The sequence below is a fragment of the Lycorma delicatula genome, chromosome 5 (assembly GCF_047948215.1).
Source record: "Lycorma delicatula isolate Av1 chromosome 5, ASM4794821v1, whole genome shotgun sequence".
Classification (NCBI taxonomy): domain Eukaryota; kingdom Metazoa; phylum Arthropoda; class Insecta; order Hemiptera; family Fulgoridae; genus Lycorma; species Lycorma delicatula.
In genome coordinates this window covers 7,837,654-7,859,837 of record NC_134459.1, presented here as the reverse complement: position 1 = coordinate 7,859,837, position 22,184 = coordinate 7,837,654, and the positions used below count along the sequence as shown (strand labels likewise).

The 22,184-nt window shown below is 33.3% G+C and overlaps 1 protein-coding gene across 1 annotated transcript in view; it reads right to left on the bottom strand.

Annotated features, from left to right (window-relative positions):
• LOC142324695 (uncharacterized) overlaps positions 1-22,093 on the bottom strand; it is a 130,685-nt gene extending 108,592 nt beyond the window's left edge. The window contains exon 1 of the mRNA XM_075365597.1: positions 21,961-22,093. Coding sequence (XP_075221712.1) covers positions 21,961-21,995 — 35 coding nt within the window. The 5' untranslated portion in view covers positions 21,996-22,093. The remainder of the gene's footprint in view (positions 1-21,960) is intronic.
• Between the last annotated feature and the right edge of the window lie 91 nt (positions 22,094-22,184).

Here is a 22,184-nt window from a genome sequence, read left to right as displayed (position 1 = left end):
TTTTCTGTGTAGCGCATCAAGAATTCCAAAGCAGATCCCATTCGTTTTTTTTTTTTTTGTGACGTTCAGTTAAAACGTGCACAAACCTTTCTGAAGTCTAAATGATCATGAACAACGCGATCGATAACAGGTATTGAAACATCAGGAAAAAGAAGGGCCAGGTCGGAAATCTTTTCTGATTTCATCTTCGACGCGCTTCAACAAGTCCAAGAGGGCCTCCCCGAATTTTCTTCAATACTCAATTAATTGTTATTTCTAACCTTTCATACAATTTTCGGACCTGTCTTTCATTCATTACATTATCACTGTACACAGCAACCAACTGCTTATGAATTTCAGCCGGCTTAACCTTTTGATGGTATACAAAACGTATGATTCCACTTATTTCACAGTCGGCGGCAACATCGACTCTCCTATTCATTTTATAACGTAATAACACACACGTAATCAAAGATACTACAACGCGACATCTTACAAAAAACAATGCAGTGCGTACATTACTAGCGTAGTCATGAACGACACAAGTTCGCCAACCTTAAGGAGAGAAATTTCCCTGCGGTCTTTACTTTAATAATATCCCTCGTATATCTCAAAAAAAACATACTAAGGGATCGAAATAAAAGAAATTACACTTATGAAACGCCAATACATGATTCGCGCAGACAGACCGTGGCAAAAATGAAAAAAGTAAGATGAAACTAACACAAGGATAAAAATGTAAATTTGTTTTAATTATCTGCTGGATTAACCGCTGCTGTTCCATAATAACGATAGTAAACCTCACAGGTCACTCCGGAAAACAGAGAGACCATTCAACAACGACAAAGATGTCAAAAAGTAGCTTGTAACTGTTTTCCACTCGCTTTATAGATCTAAACTTAATGTGCGGAAGAAAGCTCTACATCTAAATGCAGGTGATATTCGGTATCTGAATGAGACGTATTCACTCTATTCATCACCCGATCGGCTGTATATTATAAGAACGTAAAAGAAAGAACGATCAAACTAACCGAAATCGGCGCGATGACGAATGAAATCTTCCTATACAAATGCATTTTTCTCTACAATAATAAAACACACACACATACACTTTTCTAATATTTAAGTAACGGTCCTAAAAAAATTCACTGCATAAACGCACAGAAATACGTAATTTTTGGTTAGCTAAATAAACACAAGAAATGCCGAGGTGACTATTCATCATAAAAAAAAAAGCAACCGCATATTGTTCCACCTCCAAGAACATGAAATCTTAACAGAAAAGCTAAGGCTTTTCCTGTTTTTAATAATTGTCAATGGATTTATTGTTTTTATAGAAGCATTAATGCGATTCGCCGGAGGAAATAGTACAACGCGATTAATTATTTCAATTAAAATTTGACTTTATATGCAATACAAAAATTGTAATATCACGAAATAATTTTAATTTAGACTTCTGGCACAAGACTAACATATTTTGGTGACACGGCTTAGCTCGACGGCCAAGGTCCAACAGGACAACAGAACAAAAAATACACTATACGACTTATGATCCCGAGAAATTACATCCTACGTAACAAACCTTATACGTACTTTCTAAATAAAGAAAAATATATAATTATCATTTTAAAAAGATAATTTTCAATAAAGAAAAGAATTTATTTTCAGATTAATTTAATGAAAAAAAAGATTTTCTAATTTTTTCAGAAGTCAATAATTTTCCAAAAAAGATTTAACCGAAATTAAAATATAAATTCACTGGGAGCGCACAAAAATATCGCATTTACTGAAATGTACGAACAAAATAATAACGTGATTATTGCAGACAAGGTAGTGCCAAAAAACTACTGTACTTAAAACCGTTTAAAATCTGCCACAGCTATTAAAGAACTTTATTTCTGGGCGCCGAACGAATATTTACTTATATAATTTCAATCGACATATATAAAATTAAAATAATCGATCGAGATAAATCTAAGTAATCCGATTTTTATTACGGACGAAACATCAGAACGCCTATATTTAACAGTTGAATAAATGAGCATTATCGTTTAAATTTTTAATTGAAATGCAGACAACAATAAATTAAAAAAAATAACTTTTTCTTAATAACTACATATTCCACCGTGAAAATATTATCGTTCGCTGAAAAATTTTCTCTTTAATTTTCTCGTACGCGGACGGTAATTTGCTAAAATTTGTAAAAAAGTTTTCCTACTTTAAGTAAGAAAATAATATATTAAAACGCTTATTATTATAATAGCATCGGCATGCCGAAATAAAAACTATGTTTATCCTTAAGGTATTACAGTTGTCGACATACATATCTAACGTCACCGCGTATTAAAACATAGTTTTCCGACATGAGGTATTAATCGGTCGCTTTATACAGTCTTCATCTTTCTTATGAGTAAAACGCACGTTAAGCACCGTACACGTCACGAATCTTTTTCAGAGAGTAAAAATGTTCACCGCAAGCCAATCTTTGGTGAAAAGTGTACGCGTCACATGTAGAACCGAACATCTGCATTTCGGCGAGCACGACCAAACAGTACGACAGTGCTGTATAACAGTATGTTCGGCTCGGCAAAGAAACCGGAAACTACTCGTTATATTGACAACGATTACGCTATCGTCAGATAACCATACGTTACTAAAAACGTATAAGTATATTCAACGTCGTAGTTAACACTAAAATTGAATTACCGTGTGCGTCGATCGCTTTCTTAATTTTAATTAAATATGTAGCTGAATACGATCGACCAAAAACAAGAAAACACGAGCACTATAGTCGAATCGAATCGTAATAGGATCTTGGCTTAGTACGAGATTGCGAGTCCTAGGAGAAATCCTAACCGAGCCCGGGTGAAACTGAGAAGTCCCCAAGTCTATTATCCCCTTCCTTTCTCGTACTTCTCAATTTCTTACTTTATTCCTTCTAATCTGGGCACGGGCCTTGGGGATCGGGTCAGCCGCCGACCCGGTACCGTTTACGGCACGTATTTACCTTCTACCAGCCGTCGTAGACGCCGCTTATTTTCACCTCGACTGTAGCAGCAAACCATATGTTTGAAAGGAAACGTCCGAGAATCGTTTTCTACCCGCAAGTCGCACGAAAAGCTCAAGCTGGAAGATAAGATGTCTACTGTATAAAGCGCCTCCGATTCTTCATAAAATGTAATCTTAAGTGTAATCACCGATTAAAATACAGTTCTAAAATTCTTACAAACAAATATTCTAGCGTAAAAGAATAAAATATTTATAAATACGGTTATAGCTGAAACGCTAACCCTCCATTCTCGCCTCTTCCACATACTTTAACTTGTAAGTTAAGTTCTGTAAGCTATTTTTCACGCAATTACCGCGAGAAATATACTCACAAAATGAAATCGATCTGTAAGAAAGACAAAACAATCACGATAACGTAATTAACGTCTAACGTGAAAACGAAGTTTCTGTTTTTTGGTGAAAAACAGTAACTATACCGATTAATGAAAAAATAATTTTAGAATAGACTCCAATGCCCACTCACAACCGACATTCCAAATAATTAACATTCTATCGCACATTATTCTTAAATATATATATATATATATATATATATATATATATATATATATATATATATTATATATACATTATATATAAATTTTTTCATACTGTTTTACGCGTAAAACCGATCAGATATTTCTTATTCCAAGACTAACTACTATTGTAACAAACATATTCGACAAAATCTGTTAGTTTAATGTAAAAATACAAACGTAAAAATTGTATAAGGAATGAAACTACAAAAAATGTTCCATCATTATACGTATTATAAATTTCTAAACAGCAACGTTAAACAGCGGCCTACGGAGTACAGAATAGTACAGCGATTTTTAGACGTCTGGCACGCATAAAGTATCACGACACGGTGTAGTACTTATAGCAGCGTTTATATTTAACTAAGCCCTCTTCGGGCGATGACTCTTCAGGCCTAGCTTACGATCCTTCTTATAAATTCACAGTAAGTAGATACATATGCAAATGTTTCTTTGTAAACCGATGACACAGCCTTTTTGTCATTTAACGATAGAAGAATATTTCTAAGTTCTTGCCGGGGTAAAACCTTTTAAATTTAACTTTCATAAGTCATCAGAAAACTAAATTATATCGTTCTAATGAAGGATTCATTGTTAGCAAAAATCGCTATTACGATTAAAATTACAATCAAATACAGGCTTATATGAAAGGTATGTAATATAAACGTAGCCTTTAATGGCAAATACTACACATCCAAAAGTGCAAACGATTGAATTTTGTATTCTTTAGTAAACAGGATAGAATGTTAACGGCGCCTTAGCCAAAATAATAAATAAAAACATGGGTCTGAAGACGTTTCATTAGCGAGTTACAGCTACCGAAAGATTCCTGGGCAATGCGAGAAATAAAACTACACTGAAATTCTAGAAATTCAAATTAAGGGGGTAAACTTAATGGTTTCTTATGGTTTTTGACCTGACAAATTGAATAAAACGGGTTTCAGAACGATATATCTCCAGCAGTTTTCATAATATCCGACATAAAACAGTAACAAATTGTCTTAAAACACTTTTGTTTTTAGTTTTAACACAAAAACTGTTTTAAATCTATTATCAAAACTTGGACAGAATTTAATTCCGAAAAAATTGGTGTAGTAAAATAGCCCGATAAAAACAGATACAAGTTCAATAAATTTGATTTTATTACTAACACTTGCCTATGAAAACGTTTAAATGGTATAAACTACAGAAAATTCAAACGATATAATTTTAAAAATAATAGAATAAATAAATGTTATTAAAAATAAAATAAGTAAATGGAATCGACATATTTCATAAATTTTACAGTAAATTTTTCAAAAATCTGTCCTCCTTCAATGCTTCAATACTGCACGCTTTCGGATCGCTAAGGTTGTGTGGCGGCATCTGTAATTCAAGCGACAACCTCTTCATGCGTATTTACAACACGTTTTACTTGAAGAAGGGCAAATTCAATGGAATACCTCCACAACGGGTGAATGGACGAGGCCAATAATACCACGGATGCACGAATGGGTGCAAACAGGCTCTGGCGAGGTAGGTTTTTATCTTTCCCAGCTTTTAACTGGACATGGGGATTTTGAGGTCTATCTCCATCGCTTTGGCAAACGATAATCTCCTGAGTGCAGGTACTACAACAGTTATGTTAGAATACACCTGAACATACTAACTACCGGTGTAATAGGTGGGACGTTGTTCGACAGACTCTGGCTTGACTTGGCTCACCCCTGAACTGATTTATCAATATATGCTTACTGGAAGGAGACAGTGGGAATCGGTCGTGAAATTAGCAACAAGTATTCTCAAACTTAAAGATCGGGATGCTAGAGAGTGGGACGTCTTATGATAGGTAGGGACTTCGAGGGCAGCCTTGCTCAGGAGAAGACGACTCGCTGAGGTGGGCTGTCGTTCATGAGTGACCGAGGACCTCTCTTGCTCTGGGAAACAAAAAAAAACCGTAGTCCCGGCTGAAGCCCCCTCCTGTAAGGGGGGAGGGGCACCGGTTAGAGGTATGGCAACATAAAAGGACCGAGTCCCGGCCAACGGGTTCATCCTCCGTGGGGCAAGCACAGCCGGATCTCACGCAGCCACCCCGGGGGCTCGAAGCCATGGCACCCGCTAAGGCTGCGCAATGCTTCGGCGCAGGACCAGCCTTAGTGGTAAGGGAAGGTGGAAAAAAACCCGCACGCAAAAATGTAATTGTATAGATCAGACGATCTTGATGGCCAGGAGTGTGACCCACCGCGGCTAATCGCTCATTTAAGTATGCAGACATGGCAAGTGAGGAGGGGGATCATCTTGAGCTAATGGAACATCTAGCAGCGGCGAATGTTCCTTAAAAAATTCCAAGTAAATGACGAAATTTATACGTCCAGCGATAATGAATGCTCCAACGGTCCAATTAGATGATCGTAAATAATCCTGCAACAGACATCGACTCTAAATCGGTGTTGGAAATTACGTTCTACTGTCATGTGTGGATTGACTTCCGCCCAACCGTATTTTTTGCGTTGCGAAGATTATTGATGCCGTCCCGAATAAACCTGTGCAATCGGCGGTTCATATTCAACCGGTTGCAATATTGCAAACGAAGAGAAGGATCTCTTGGTTGAAGATCTTGTACTCGTCGATTACAGTAAGAATACAGAGCTTGTTGTTACGAAATGTCCACCACACCGTAGACCGGAAACTCAACCGCGGGGAAAGGCTTCGCGTACTAACACCCGAACTGCGTTGAGTAGCTTCGATATTGGTTTCATCAAGCTCAGCAGTTGTATTTCAATCGCACACCCTCAAGATAAATACCATGTCGGCGTGTTCCCTCAGTCGAAAATAACAAAGGCATGGGTGCAGAATGACAACAATTATAACAAACAGACACGCTTAATTATAAATTTCACTGTACTGGCAACAATTCACAACAGAAACGGAGAACGTGCAAGGCACTCGCTGATGGTACGACGTAAAATGCGTTGTTGGCCAACTGATTTATGAGTTATCGACTAACAAAATTTGGAAATCATAATTTCTCAAATTTCAATTTGACAGTGAACTGGAAAAAGATGCAAATTTTATTGAATGAATAACATCAGTAATGGCTTTAATTTTTTTATTAATTTTGTAATTTTATTTTTATCTTAAAACAACGCTATTTTTTGTATCACTGCACTTTGCAGGAAAGCAAACATGCTTTCTACGTGTAATTCCTTCGTTTTCATACGGTAAGTCAGTTTTCTCAACCTGTGGGGCGCGCCTCCCTAGAGGGGCGTGATAACACTAAATGGAAAATGGAGGGGGGGGGGGTGCGAGCACATCGAAAAAATAAAAAAAATATTTAAAAACTTACTGAAAAGAAAAGCAAAACAAAATACACCGAAATAATAATAAAATGACACACACATTTACACCGATATAATATACTTTTAATAGGATTGTATCAATACCGGACATCGTATTAATAATTAATTTATCGATCCTAAACTAAAAATAAGTTTAATAATTATTAGCGACTCACTCGGGCTTGTCTTGCAGAACAAAGTTTTTCAAAGGAATGTTTAAATATTAGAAATGGACACTCCGAGTTCTTTTTCTATATTTAGCACAGATCTATATTTTGTCTTCACAGCGGTCACCGCAAAAAATCCGGTTTCGCAAAAATAGGATATTGAAAACGGTAATAGTATACGAAATGTTCTTGTCTTCAGTGTAGAAAACTCTTCACCCATCCCTGAACAAAATTCAAAGAGCGATTTATTAGTAAATTGTCTTTTGATTTTAAAACTTGCCGTGCAGTCTATGGAGATTTCTTCTTCGGGAGTATTTTGAAATGGATCCCTAACCCACTCGTCGTAACTTGCCACCGAGCTGTCAGCAAGTAAATAGTTTTCAAAATTCTTTTCCGGCATGGCTAAATGATTTTCAACGGTTACAAAATCAACTTTCACATTTTGTTCTTCAGCTTTGTAAATTTTAACATATTAATCCACATTTGCAAACATTTCAAGGTTTTTTGCTTTAAATTTCTGCTCCAAATTTCCAATTTTCTACAAGAAGCATTCACCTTTATTACTCGTATCCAACATATGTGTATTTGCTAATTTGAGTTGAAGATTCAAGGTATTTAATTCCTCGAATATTTCGAGCAGTAGCTCAACTCAATCACAAATAAACCGAATACGTCGAAAATTCTCAGCTTTCGGTCGGTTTTCCTCTTCACGTTGCAGAAATTTCCCACGTGATAGCCATTTTGCCTCGCAATAAAACAGTTACGCTGAATGTACTGCATCTCATTTTTATACAATTTACTACGGTTACAACCGTCGCAACCGTCGTTAGCACAATATTCAGACCAAGATTAATTTCTTTGGAAGCCGGAGCTTCTCTGTGGACAGAGAAGCAGTGTGTCTGGACACATGCACGATCCATCATGCATGTGTCCAGACGTACTGCGAAGAATTTTGTTTCGCAAGTGCTCGTGTACTTTGGAATCTTCCAGATATTGAACGAGCACCATCGGTGCGTATTCCGACGCAATTTCTCCACTCTACGTTTGCCTCGTTTATGACAGCCTTCTTCTTTATTTATTTCAGTACTGGTAAACCCAAAATTTAAGTATTACAGAATATTTTCTTGATTTTTTTCGGAACCAAGCTCGTCTGAACACTTCTTGATGCTTCACTATCGTCTGATGTTCGATTACGCTCATTTAAAAATTTATCCACAATTCTGTATAAATACACTGCCGTTAATATTTAATACCGTGGACTGAAATTAACACGCAAATTACAACATACACATTCACGATAGATTCGATAGCGATAGAAGGATCGACTCGACTGACCGGCTAGAATTGAACGAGGTGCAGCATTTAAACACCGTTTGCGCAGACGTTCAGAATGTTAAGAGACAAATCGTTAACTTCTCGCGAAACCGCGAGAATGTCCGATATGGTGAACGTAAGACAGAGACCAGTAGGAAGGCATCAATTCTGGTTTTGTCAATGCAGCGTATCGGTGTTGCCAAATATCATTAAATTTACTTATTCTTGGTCATTTTTAAGGTTTGTAATTAAGGTTGTGGTGTAGCTTTAGCGTCAAAACACTCAAAATACATTACTATTGTATACAATGTTAGTGTATGAGAAGGGGGGGGGGGTGGTGCGATGAAAATTTTGATTGAAAATTGGGTCGCAAATATTGAAAGGTTGAGAAACGCTGCGGTAAAGTGTTAGTAATAAAATCAAATCTTTTGACCTTGTATTGTGTTTTAACGGGCTATTTTATACTAATTTTTCAAAATTAAATTCTCTACAAGTTTTGATAATAAATTTTATCCATTTATCAAAGGTTCTGTACTATAAACGTAAAAAAAAACTTGTATTTAGACAATTTTCCGTCGGATATTACGAAAACTACTGAAGATATGGTTTTGGAACCGGTTTTTTTCAATCTGTCGGGTCAAAATCCATAAGAAACCATCAAGTTTAACCGTTAATTTAGGTTCCTAGAATTTCAGTATAATTTTATTTCACTCTTTGCCCAGGAATCCGGGCGAAATCTTTTGCTAGCCGCAACTCGCTGAAGAAGCGTTTTTGGATCCACGTTATGCGGAACTTTTCCGTTACTTTCGCTAATAGAATGAGATCAGAAAGTGCCTGTAACGCTATGTGAATCACTCAGTATGTTATATGTAACTTCACATTCGGCTTCCTGACGAAGAAATAAAATTACACATTTCCGAAACATACTTGCAAATTAGCTATAGGTCAACAGATTTCGCTTAAACAGCAAATAATGGATTATTTTCACAGTACGGGGTGCATTAATTACTAACTTTTATCCTCTATATTTCTTGTGAAAACTACATTTACGTAACAGACGTCCGATGCCGCATTCAAAAAACTGGTTTCATGAATTACCTTAAATAATAACTTAAAGACCGGTTCATTCCGATTCAAAGATTGGAATGCAGTCGGCACTTTTAGAACCTAATGACTGCAGCAATCGGTGCCACTTAAAATGGCCGAATGAAAATACGAAGGTAGAAAAGAAAAGACAACAAGCGACCAAAGATTACGGGATAATGACTTAGAAGATGATAAATTTTTCACAGACAATACAGCAGAAACGGGTCGGGCAGGAAACAAAGTTACGAATCGATCGGCTGAATAACACCCAGATCGCATTAAGGATGTACTCGAAAACGAAAATGGAGAAATAAGTATCAAACAAGGGTTGAAAAAAGGGGTGAGTAGCAAGCGCATCATGAAACAACCAGACCCATTTTGAGATTGTGGTAATCAAATCGTTCATGACCCTAAAACTTAAGATTTTACCCAAAATAAGAACAGCTCATCCACCGATCAATATTTCTATGCAAGTAGTTCCGTTTAAAATTTGCTCCAATAAAACTGACCGTTTTTTCTCTAGAATGAACCACCTGACCGGAGAATAGACACAGAATTCTAAATAAAACACCTTTACCCTTCCTAAAACTGTACGACAGATGGATACGCTCGGCATAACAGAACTAGAAGTAAATAATTTATATATCATTCGTAGAACGATCTACATACTGTGTTCTAAACGACGAAACCTTATCAAATAAAATTTTTGACAATTCAACTTTAACTTCCTGAAAATAAACAGACGATAGGCAGAATATAATTTAAGGGACAGAAACGATTATACGTTTTTTAAAATAATCTAATTTCAATGAACAAGACGCTTCATTATATTGTAATCGAACGATTACGATTTAAAAGCAATTTAATCGGCTATAAAATAAAAACAAATATCTCACGCTCATAATTTACAAAAGTAAACTCATTTTGCAATATAAAAGAGAAAAGAATACACACCCTCCTCTTATCAAGAGTTTATCGACCTGGAAATGATGAATATTTAATTAATCGGTACATCTGTGCATATGCATGAAGACACCTTAACGAACTACTACATATTCAATGATAAAAATGAAGAAAATAATTAAAACGAGAAAAAAAAGCAGTCATCAGTAAAGTTTTCTATCTAATTCTGAAATGCGCTCATAACAAATGTCAGTGAACTACTAATGTAGGAAAACATTAACAATAAGGAATAATGAGAGTTATTTTTACACGATGACTAATATTCATCACATTAAAACATACTAAAATAAAAATATGAAGAAACACGTATAGAAATGATTTTTCTACAACAATTTTCCGATACAAATATCGGTTTCATTAAACAACATAAAAAAATTAATTTTGAATCGATAAAAATATAATATTCGCTGTCAGAAGAAATAAAAAAACAAAATATAAAACAATTCCTGACCAAAATAGTCGTTACACTTTACTGTCGATAAGCTAATCACAATATAAGATTTCCGGCTTAACTAAACACACAGCTACTTAACCCACCGACACAGAATATAGACCGAGGCAATTATTTAGAAATTTGATTTTTTAAATAATAAATCGATAAACAGTGTTAACAGTAAAACTAGTACCGAGCGATACGGGAATGAACTCTAAGCCGAATTATAATTCGGCGGTCTAATTCCTCTTCATAGGGAGAAAGTAATCCTAAGACAAAAAATAAACAATTTTGGGTCTTTATAATTTTACTTGGAAAGTCGATAAAAAGTTATACTTCTTTACCGTAACGATAATAGCATCGGCACATATTCCAGACAGGATCTGGTCGAACGGTTTATAGTTTTGTTGGATACTTCTACGTTGTAGATAGGCGAACGTTTGCTTAAGAAAGCCTAGAAGACTCTTTTAGCCATAGTTTATGGAGGAAAAGCGACTTTTATACAATATTCTCTGTCGGCGATGCAAAATAATTCAATAATAATGCGGTGGTACCATCCATTATAAAGAACACATCTTTCTAGGATAAAGCGTGATGTGTAGAAAGGATCTTGAAGCATTTCTACGGATGAAGATTTCTATCCGGTTCGCATTTCCTCGGTGGCAACTATGTACCGTTATCCTTAACCTTAACTTCTTCCTCGCCGCTCTATTATTTCGGTTACAACAAAAAACAACCTCAAACTGTGTTAGGAATGTAGAGAATTGCAGCCGTGACATTTTTCAGAGTCTCATTATTTTCTTTCCGGTAGTAGTACAAAAAAAGCAAAAGATAGGACGGAGATGTTTATCGGATAAAGATAAGCCGCTCATTATTTATCGAGACTCGCACATTAAATGATTAATTAAAGTTTGACGGTAATGGAAAATGAAAAATATAAAAGAAAGCAAATTATTTAACGCAGAAAATTTAACGTAACAGTTAGATTGTTGTTTAGCCAGTAATTATATGAATACGTACTAGTTTAGTTGATCGGTAAACTGCGATAAAAAATTCTTCAAATTTTTTCATAAAGAAGACTTCCTCCTCTATGAATTATGAGACCTTGCCGTTGGTGAGGGGGCTTGAGTGCTCAGGGATACAGAGTAGCTGGACCGAAGGTGCAACCGTATCGGAGAGGTATCTGTTGAGAGCCAGACTAAGGAATGATTCCTGGAAGAGGGCAGTGGCTCTTTCAGTAGTTGTTAGGGGCGTGAGTCAGAACGATTTAAACGGCCATAACAACATCACTCAGTCGTCTGAGTACTGCGCAGCTGAAAGCGATGGAAAACTACAGCTGCTTTTTTCCAAGAAAATGTGGCTCTCTGCATTTTCATATAGCAATGATGGAGGCGCCTTCCTCGGTAAAATATTCCGGAGGTAAACTAGTCCCCCGTTCGGATCTCCGGGTGGGTACTACTAAGGAAGGGGTCACCAGAAAATTAAAAAATAACATTCTGCGAGTCGGAGCGTGGAACGTTAGAAGTTTAAAAAAGGTTGGTAGGCTGGAAAATTTAAAAAGAGAAACGGATAGGATAAATGTGGATGTAGTAGGAATTAGTGAGGTTCGGTGGGAAGAGGAAGGCGACTTTTGGTGAGGTGATTTTAGAATAATTAACTCAGCTTCAAATAACGGGCAGGCAGGAGTAGGTTTCATAATGAACAAGAAGATAGGGAAGAGAGTAGAGTATTTCAAAACGCATAGCGATAGAATCATTGTAATAAGGATAAAATCAAAACCTAAACCGACAACGATCGTTAACGTCTATATGCCTACAAGCGCCCATGATGATGATGATGAGGTAGAGTGTGTATACGAAGAGATTGATGAAGCAATTAAACACGTAAAAGGAGATGAAAATTTAGTAATAGTTGGAGATTGGAATGCAAGCATTGGAAAAGGCAAGGAAGGAAATATAGTGGATGAATACGGGCTGAGCAAAAGGAATGAAAGAGGGGACCGACTGATAGAGTTTTGCACGAAGTTTTATTTAGTAATTGCCAACACCCAATTTAAAAGTCATAATAGAAGAATATATACACTTGGAAAAAGCCAGGCGATACTGCAAGGTGTCAGATAGATTATATCATGGTTAAGCAAAGATTTAGAAATCAACTCGTCGACTGCAGAACATACCTTGGAGCAGACATTGATAGCGACCATAATTTGGTGATAATGAAATGTAGATTGGGGTTTAAAAAAGAAAAATTAAAAAAAAAGAGAAGACTTTTTCTCAACGCTCATTTTCTATAATAAAATATAACTTCACCTATTAACTAATATTTTGTTTGCAATTTAATATCCGTATTGCAATCGCAAACCGCTACAGTAACCGGGTAATATATGGTTTCAGCATAAAGTTAATCATCCAAATAAGCAGCGGTGGTCGGACAACAGTTCAATTTTACTAACAGAAACAAGATTACAAAAAACGATGTACGTATCTGTGTTTACAGCAATGCACATTTTGGTTTAATTTTCCAAACCTATTTGAAATAGCATACGGACATAAATACGTACATCCATATATACAAATTAGCACTAAACGTAATAAACATTTTGTAAAAGTACCGACTTTACATTCTACAATCAATCCATTAAACCGTTCATTATTCTACCATCCTAAAACTCTCCGTTTTTCAAAAACCAAACTCATTATAATTTTCCACAAACCGATAAGAAGACTTACACTTCCTATTTAGATACGTTAAATAACAATCACGCAAACGGCTAACACAATATGTATCTATAAGTGACTTAAGAAAATTATACCTAAAACAAATTTCAGACCCTTGAATCAAATTTTGGCATACATTGACGAAAAATGGAATAATGAACACAAAAATCGAATAAAACTTGATTTCACTACAAAAGTTTTAAACCGAGAAAGATACATTATTAATTATTTTATAATAGAGAAACAAGTTAACATAATTTCAGTTAAACTGAACATATAAAATAAACTGTATTAACACGATAATCCAGTAAATCAAAAAATACTAAACAACCACTTTGATAAAAATTACAAGTTTTCGTTAATTTTCTGTACTTTCCGCCTACCAAATATACAATTATAAGTTTATGTGACACCGAGTGACCACATATCTGGATAAAACTAAACAAAACTGGTAAATGAGAATTATTTGTATCATGAAAACCGATAAAAACAAATCGACTACAGGAAATAATGAAAGATAAATCGATTTTACATTACACAAAATATTTAAATTTTATTTCGCTATCAACTAACGAATGTTTCTAAACCTTTCTGCAAAAGCTAAATAACAATATCAATAAACTTCAAAACAAGAAAAGACAACCGAATAAGAAAGGTTCATGTTGGGAAAGGGCAGTAGTCGATTCTGCGGTCGATCACATTTACTCTACTCCACTATTTTTGTATTACAAACAAAAATTTTTGAAAAAATTCTAAAAGTTTATATCTGTGTATTTTTTCCAAAAATTTTAACTAAATGGATAGATAGAACTCTATGATTATTAATATTACTACACAGCTATGTCAAACATAGATTTACAGAAAATAATTCCCTCCAAAGATTATAAGAAAATATTAACAAAACGGTTGAAATATAACCATAAGGTTGGCTTATAGCATATAAATACTATAAGCATTAAGGATGTTTATTTCGCAACGGGTGGATATTATTAATTCATTCCCTCTTCCAAAACCGCATTACCTTCAAATACAACTTTCTATCGCTCACAACTGTATCCTTAAGGGGAGAATTTGCATCTAAAAACTGCTAAAAATGAAGCTTCTCGATTCCATAACACTCAACCGCATGAAAATAATAAAGCAGTAGTATTTTTTTGTAAATTGCCAAAGATCAGTTTACTGTAGGCTTTATTTTATTCGTCTCATCTTCCACATTAAAATACATGAAGTATGTTTCGTGCAAATTGTTCTGATCGATATGAATTAACTCTGTTATTTTGATAATTCCCTAAAAGTAGTGACGGTTTAAAATAAATTTACCCGGTTGAAATTAGAAAACTTACGGTTAAGTATGTGCCCTCTCCAGAATTATATTGAGCGCATAATGAATGTGAAGAGAGCTCCAAGAAAAGTTTTACTACATTAACTATAGCGAAGAAAAACAGCAACTTTCTTCCAACGATCAACAATATGTGAGAAAAATAACCGAAATGAAAACCGTAAAGAAGCTGGCAATTCTGCAATTTAAGGATATAATAACGCTATCGTGAGAAAAAAATTAACGATTCAATTTTTCAGCAAAATCTACACATCAGAATAGAGTAATGCGTAAAGATAAAAATCATCGATTTGCTTTCTAGCATATTGTATTAAAAATAAAGAAGCGTATTTAAATTTGGCTTTTTTATTTATAAATATATTGTAAATAAATTTTTTTGTACTACAGTAAATGATTTCTAATGCGGCTAAGAGTTTAGTTTCCAGATGTCTTAAAACTTTTTTTCTAATTTATGTCTTTATTTTGTGATTCTTATGAACAGTTCCAGAAATTTAACAGAAATTGAGACTGCTTGATACTCATTTCATTGTATTATGTTACCGGATAAACAAAAATAACTCGGATAAAATTACTTTACCGGCAGCTAACAGGAATAATTGAATGTTCTGATTTTATGAGACCAATTTACAATTCAAGAAGCCTACAAATAAGAATTGCTGGCTTATGATATGATTGTTTAATCGATATTTACCATGCAGTTAACATTTTAAAACCATAAACACTACTAAAACTACAATTATTAATAACACAGCCCTAAGAAGAAACTTACCTACACCTATGGTGGATCATTCTATAATTTTTTTAAAAAGGTTTATGAACTTCAATATTTCTACTAAAACTTTATTTAACAAAATTCTATTTTAACGATCCGATCTGAAATCTATTGTTGTATACTTAAAATGTTCCAGTAAATAGCATTATGAAACTGAATAGATACTCATTACTAAGTAAATTACTGTCTTTAAAGAAATGATTTAAAATTTGATCCAGAATTTATCTAAAAGAATGTAAAATGTAATCACAGCAAGGAGTGCTTTAATCGTTTTTTCGATTTCTTAAATTAAAACCTATACATCATCAGATGTCATGAAAAATAAATAAATATAGGAAAATTATTATTCGCAAACAAAAAAAATCTGGCTTATTACAATGTTAATCTAACAATGTTAAAACACTGTTTTATCAAATTTATTTTTTAATTTTTTCAAGAGTCTGAAAAATTTCTTTTCTTATACTCATTTTTTCAATGACTAGCAGGTCAATGAATATAAATAACAATTACCTTACGGAATAAATTATAAATATATACAACATATTTACGACAAATATTATGATTATATATTTATTTATTACTTTTATAAATATAAATAACCGATCTTCCTTCGGTGTAGAGGGCAGAACAGCCTATAAGGCCAAATTAAACTCAAGGGCGAATCTAGGAGATCTTAGGTAACAGCCCCACCACTGGTCTTTCTCCACAAAGTGTTGGTAGCGCTTTTGGAGGAACTCTTTCTTATTCAAAATCTTCAAGCGGAAAATCAGGATAGGATTATCAACAATAACAATAACCAGAACTATAAAAATAAAGAGAATAGGGATAGCGGAAAATTAAAATTAATTACTTGGAATATACACGGTTTGGGAATCGAAGAAGGTGAGCTAGTTGAAATACTGAAAAGACGAGAAGTAGATATCGCTTTGTATACCAAAACAAAGAAAATACTTCGGAGAATGTGGAGATTATACTATGATTTACAGCGGCGTGTAACCCAGAGTAGAAGACCTTGCTGTGGAGTAGCAACATTAATTAATATAAGCAGACACAGAAATTGCAAAGTTATGAGCTTGTTAATGGTGTTAGCAAGATTCCAGATCAATAGAGGTAATTTAACTACTGTAAGAATATGTGCTTCAGAAGAAGGTCGGAGAGAGGATAAAGAAATATTCCATAAATCTTTCTACAAACAATGTGATAAATTTAATAAGAGTGATAGTTTAGTTTTGCGTGGAGATTTCAATGCAAGAATCAGAAACCAAGTGATCAAAGGTGTTTTGAGTTTTTGGAGAGATTTGTCAAATAGTAGTGGGATTGAGCCGGGGCAGTTTGCTAGCTTTAATAAGATTAAAATAAGAAACTCAAGAAAAAGGATATCCATAAATATAACTGACTCACGGTCTTAGATCATTAATAGATAAAATTGTGAGCGGTAAGTTGAAGTCAGCTGTAACAGATGTTGCAGTAAGGTGTAGAGAAGATATAAGTTCTGATCATTTTGTGGTCACCTTAACATTAAGACTTTGGGCAGCTGAATAAAAACTAGCATGGGTCTTAAAAAAACAGGAAGAATTTTTTTTGAGCCCTGCAAAAGTGCATCTTTTGCAGGGCTCTACTTGTGATTTTTAACACAAGCGATTGAATGAATATTTGATGGCGTTTGAAACATTTAAGAATGTAAATCATGAATGGTGAATTTGGAATTTTGTATTTGTAAAAGTAACGCTTATGAAGTCATTGCAGTTACAATGAAGCTTAAAGGGATGCGAAGTTTGCATGTGTGGAATGAAGATTAAGATAGAATAATCTAGGAAAAAAGACTAGTGTGCCTGTTGTTACAAAATAAATCAGGAGGTAATAGGGATGATGTAGTAGAACATTCGTTCTCAAAGTTGGCGATAACGCCCCCTTGTGGGCGCTGAAGGCCTTCAGAGGGTGGTAAAAGGCCCACAGAAGCAGGTAGTGTTCAGAGTATTTGGAGTGTTCAGGAGGTCTAGGAAGGCAATGGCTGATTAAAAAAAAGACAAAAATTAAAAAACAGCTATTGCAATTATTTTAACAGATGGTACATTTAAACATTTTGGGGACACTACAAAAATATTTTGATTCTCAATGTATACAGTGGGCGAAAAAGTTTGAGAATCAATGTAGTAGAGGAAATCGATGAGCTGGATTAAGATTACAGCAGGGATAATATAACTTTGGGGGAAATTCATACGGCACTGAAGCAAACCTATAATTGAGAGGCAGCCGGTATACAGTATAAATGTTGTTGTTGTTGAAGCGCGGTGGAGCGATACTTCATTTTAGATTGTTGCCTACTTACATTAAGTGCTGGAAGTCCTGCACATTACCAGTCTTGGAAAGTTACAGAAGCTATAAATCTTTTTAAGAAAGCAACAAAACAAAATGCAAAAATTACTTTCGATTGTATTTAAGGGTAAAACTGTATGAAATTATGATAAACATGGGATATCCACTGTATCTAATAAGCGATTAAAGAGGTCCATAAATTTAAAAAAAAAAAAATTGTAATGATACTTGCAGTAGTAAAGTGATAGATACTTACCTAGGTGTAAGACAAGGATGTGGGGTCTATCGTATACACTTTTTAATTTTTACATTGATGACGTTGTGAGACAATGCAAAAGTAATGTTTATTATGGTATAGTGCTCAGTCCAAGAAAAATCATTTTAAATACGTTACTACTTGTAAATGATCAGTTTATAAACAGCCCTCAGATGATGCCTTACAGAGATCTTTATGTGAATTAAATAACATATGTAGTCAATATAATTTTATAATCAGTGAATAAAACAACAGTTATACGACCTTCTGGAGCAGGGATCCGATAAGATGAAAAATAATTTTGGAAAACAAACTGATTCAACAGATTTCACACTAAATATTTGGAAGGTAGTATCAGCTTTACATCAGATAAGGATGCAGAAAATAAAATTCAGAGTTTTCAAAATTCGTGTAGGACAATAAGAAGATCCTTTGTGAAAAAGTTAGAGTAGATACAATGTTGAAGTTATATAAAATAATGGTTTTCCCTCTGATAATGTATGAAATTGAGGTATGGATTGATTGCATGAGCACTAAGCCAAAAGTACAGACAGCAGAGATGTGATTTCTTAGATCGGTAAACCGTTTTAAGAACTATATAAGAAGAGGATTCTCTCTTAATGAACGAATTGTGCATTACAAGAGAATTGGTTTCAGCATATATCTAGATTGGATAATGATAGATAGGTTAAGCAAGTGATTAATTATAAACCAAGAGGAAAGGTAAGTGTAGCAAGATCACTGAAAAGGTGATTATGATTTCTGCATAAGTTTATATAGGTTTAAGGCTTACCTAGGATAGCAAGAAGACGGAATTTTTCATGATATTAAAAATTAGTGGTGAATTAATTTCCCCAGCAACTTGGTACTGAATCTACCATATCATGATTCAAAACTTGTATCCTACTACAATAGTAGCATATGTGTTAAAAATGATTAAAAGGAAGTTAAATTTCAAAAATAATTTTAGTATATTTCAAATAAAGTTTAAACTTTTTAACATTCAGATGCATACAAAATTTTGATTAATGATTCTTCTTACTAAAACAGGAGCATTATCTATTTCAGTAACATGATTTTTTTGTTATGTGTGCCCTGTACTTCAAGCATCTCAGAAGCTGGTAAACTAACAATATTTCTACAGGTCACCTTTGTAAATAATTAATAAGCATAAAGAAAGGAATGCACAATCCATTAAGCACAATGTTACAAAAGAACTCAAGGATCAAAACCAAATAATAAAGAAAATAACTCTTAAACTTGGCACTAATGCATCTGAATACATAAAATTAAATGTTCACACAGCTAGCAACAAATATATTAATTTTAATAAAAGAATATTTAATAATCACTAACAACCTAATCCATTAAGTAGGAAAGACTAGTTCATAATAAGCATCATCAGTATTATGTAAGATCACTGTTTAACAAGAATATAAATTAAAATCCTAATAAGGTGTTAAAACTGTGTTAAACTCCAATTTAGGTTGCATTGAGATGGGTTTAGTTAAAAGCAAATAGAGAACAACTGACAGGCCCAACTGTAATTGAACTAACTGTCTCTAGGGTATTCCATAACTTCTAATAAAATTATTTCCAAATAAAAATATTAATGCAAATCAAATTATTACTATAAAATTAAATTTCACACAGCTGTCATTACTATTGTACTAATGACATATTTTACTCTAATTTAGAAAAAATTGAGATTTTGGAAAATAAGCATAGGTATACATACTAAATATAATAAACTAATCATTCGTTTATAGCAAAGAAAACTAAAAATAAGATTTGTATTAACATAAGTTTTTTTTTCAACAGACATTTAAGATAATTAGCTAATAAATAAGACTATTGTCAAAACCTTGAGAGAACACTTAACCAAAAACTGTTTCTAAATCAATCAAACAGAACACTTAACTGAAATAGGGTATATGTACCTTACAATCCATTCCCAGTAACTTAAGCAAATCTTGAAATGCTATACAGTTATCAGTAAATATGGTAAAATACTTTTTTATTCAGATTCACAAAAAAAAACTAATAAATAAAAAACCAGTAAGAACATAAGTACAATGGCTGTAAGAATTGAGGCTTTCTTTTCAAAGAAGATCCAGATGGTCAAAAGCAATAAATGCAAAAGTTTCTAATAATGCAAAAATTAACACTAAAATAAAAGAAAAACACTAATTATGTTGTCAATAAAAAATAATAACAAATAAATAAATATCATGCTACAAAGATCTGATTATTAGACTAAAATTCTGACAACAGATCAGATTTTAAGATATTTGTAACTTAATTATTATACTGCATTCTTTCAAATAATCAATGGTTTATTTTTGGAAATTTTTAAAGGAACACAGTAATTTTACAAAATACATTACAATATTACTCAAAAGTAGTTTATAAAAAAATATATACATATGTTTAGATTTGAATCTCAACACAAGAATTGTAAAAATGTCTTTTTAATTTCCATTTTTACTTGACAGTTAACCTATGTAGCATGAAAAATAATTTACTTGACTTGCATTATTGAAGAACTGGAAGTTAAGATAAAACAAAATTAATATACGTAGAAATTAATCTTCAAAAATGATGACCAGAAAGAAATGCATAACTAAAGTATTACTAATTGAATAGGAAAATTCAAAATTAAATAATATAATATGAAAACAAACAAACACAAGAGTAGGTACAAATGAAAATATACTTAATTATGCTTCTAAAATATTAGTTGTTATTGTAACATTTTCAATCATGTACATAACTGAAAAAAGAAGACAAAGGAACATGAATTCCTTTGTACTATATAACTTAACTCTTTATCACATATAATAAAGATATGCTATTTTCCTTTAAGTACACACAGATATACTAAATTATAATTTGTTATATTTTAAATCATTTTTGAGGGATTTAATAACAGATAAAGTAATAATGAGTGGGAGCCTAGCTGAAGCCAATAACCTACACGCTTTCACAAAATTAAACATTATGATGTAAAATAGGGCAAATTGTAATGAAACATCTGCTATAAAATTACGATCCTAGATCTTATAAATAATTTAAACCATAATCGTAGATAACATAATACATAAATGAATAGATACATAAAAATTAACATTTTATTATTAACAAATTCATTTAATAGCTGACAGATGTTATTACTAATATGTGTTTAAATTACACAATATTTTGCAAAATAAAAATCAATATAAAGTATGAACGTAAACAAGCAAAAACAATTTTACTAATTTCAACAATGAAAACCAACTTTGATAAACAATTAGCATCTGGAGGTCTTATTACATAATTCATCTATTTACAAGTATCATTAAACGTTAGGAATGAAATATGATAATGAAATAACGAATGAAACAGTCAGAGATAAATTTGAATGATACAAAAAGCTACTTTTCCGTTACAAAATTTAACCTAACTAGCCAACCATACCTGACAAAAAAAAGGCAATGAACGTTGTGCCTATTTTCAATCGTATGAAAGTGTGAATTATAAAGAAAAATTTAATTATAATTTGCTTTGTTACTCGATACAATATGATGCTTATGAAATGCATATAATTCAAATGGGAAATCGAACAAAAGAAAAAAATTTAAAGGTTAGACTAATGATCAATTAGACTAATATTATTTAACGATTTACGTTCCTGTAATATATTGAAAGAGATAAATGTTTTACAATAATACTTACATCGCTAAACGAGATATTATACTCGATATCATCATACGGACTCGCCGAAGATCACCGCACAACACGCATATACACCAAAATGTTGAACACAACAAGCCCCAACAGAATTTTCATACTGCGGCCATCTTGAAAGAGCTCGTGACGTAAGAATTGTTTTTGTCACGTGATCGCGTACTACTTTTATCATCTTGTTGCGCGGACCTGAATGTAGGTCTCGGTGCACT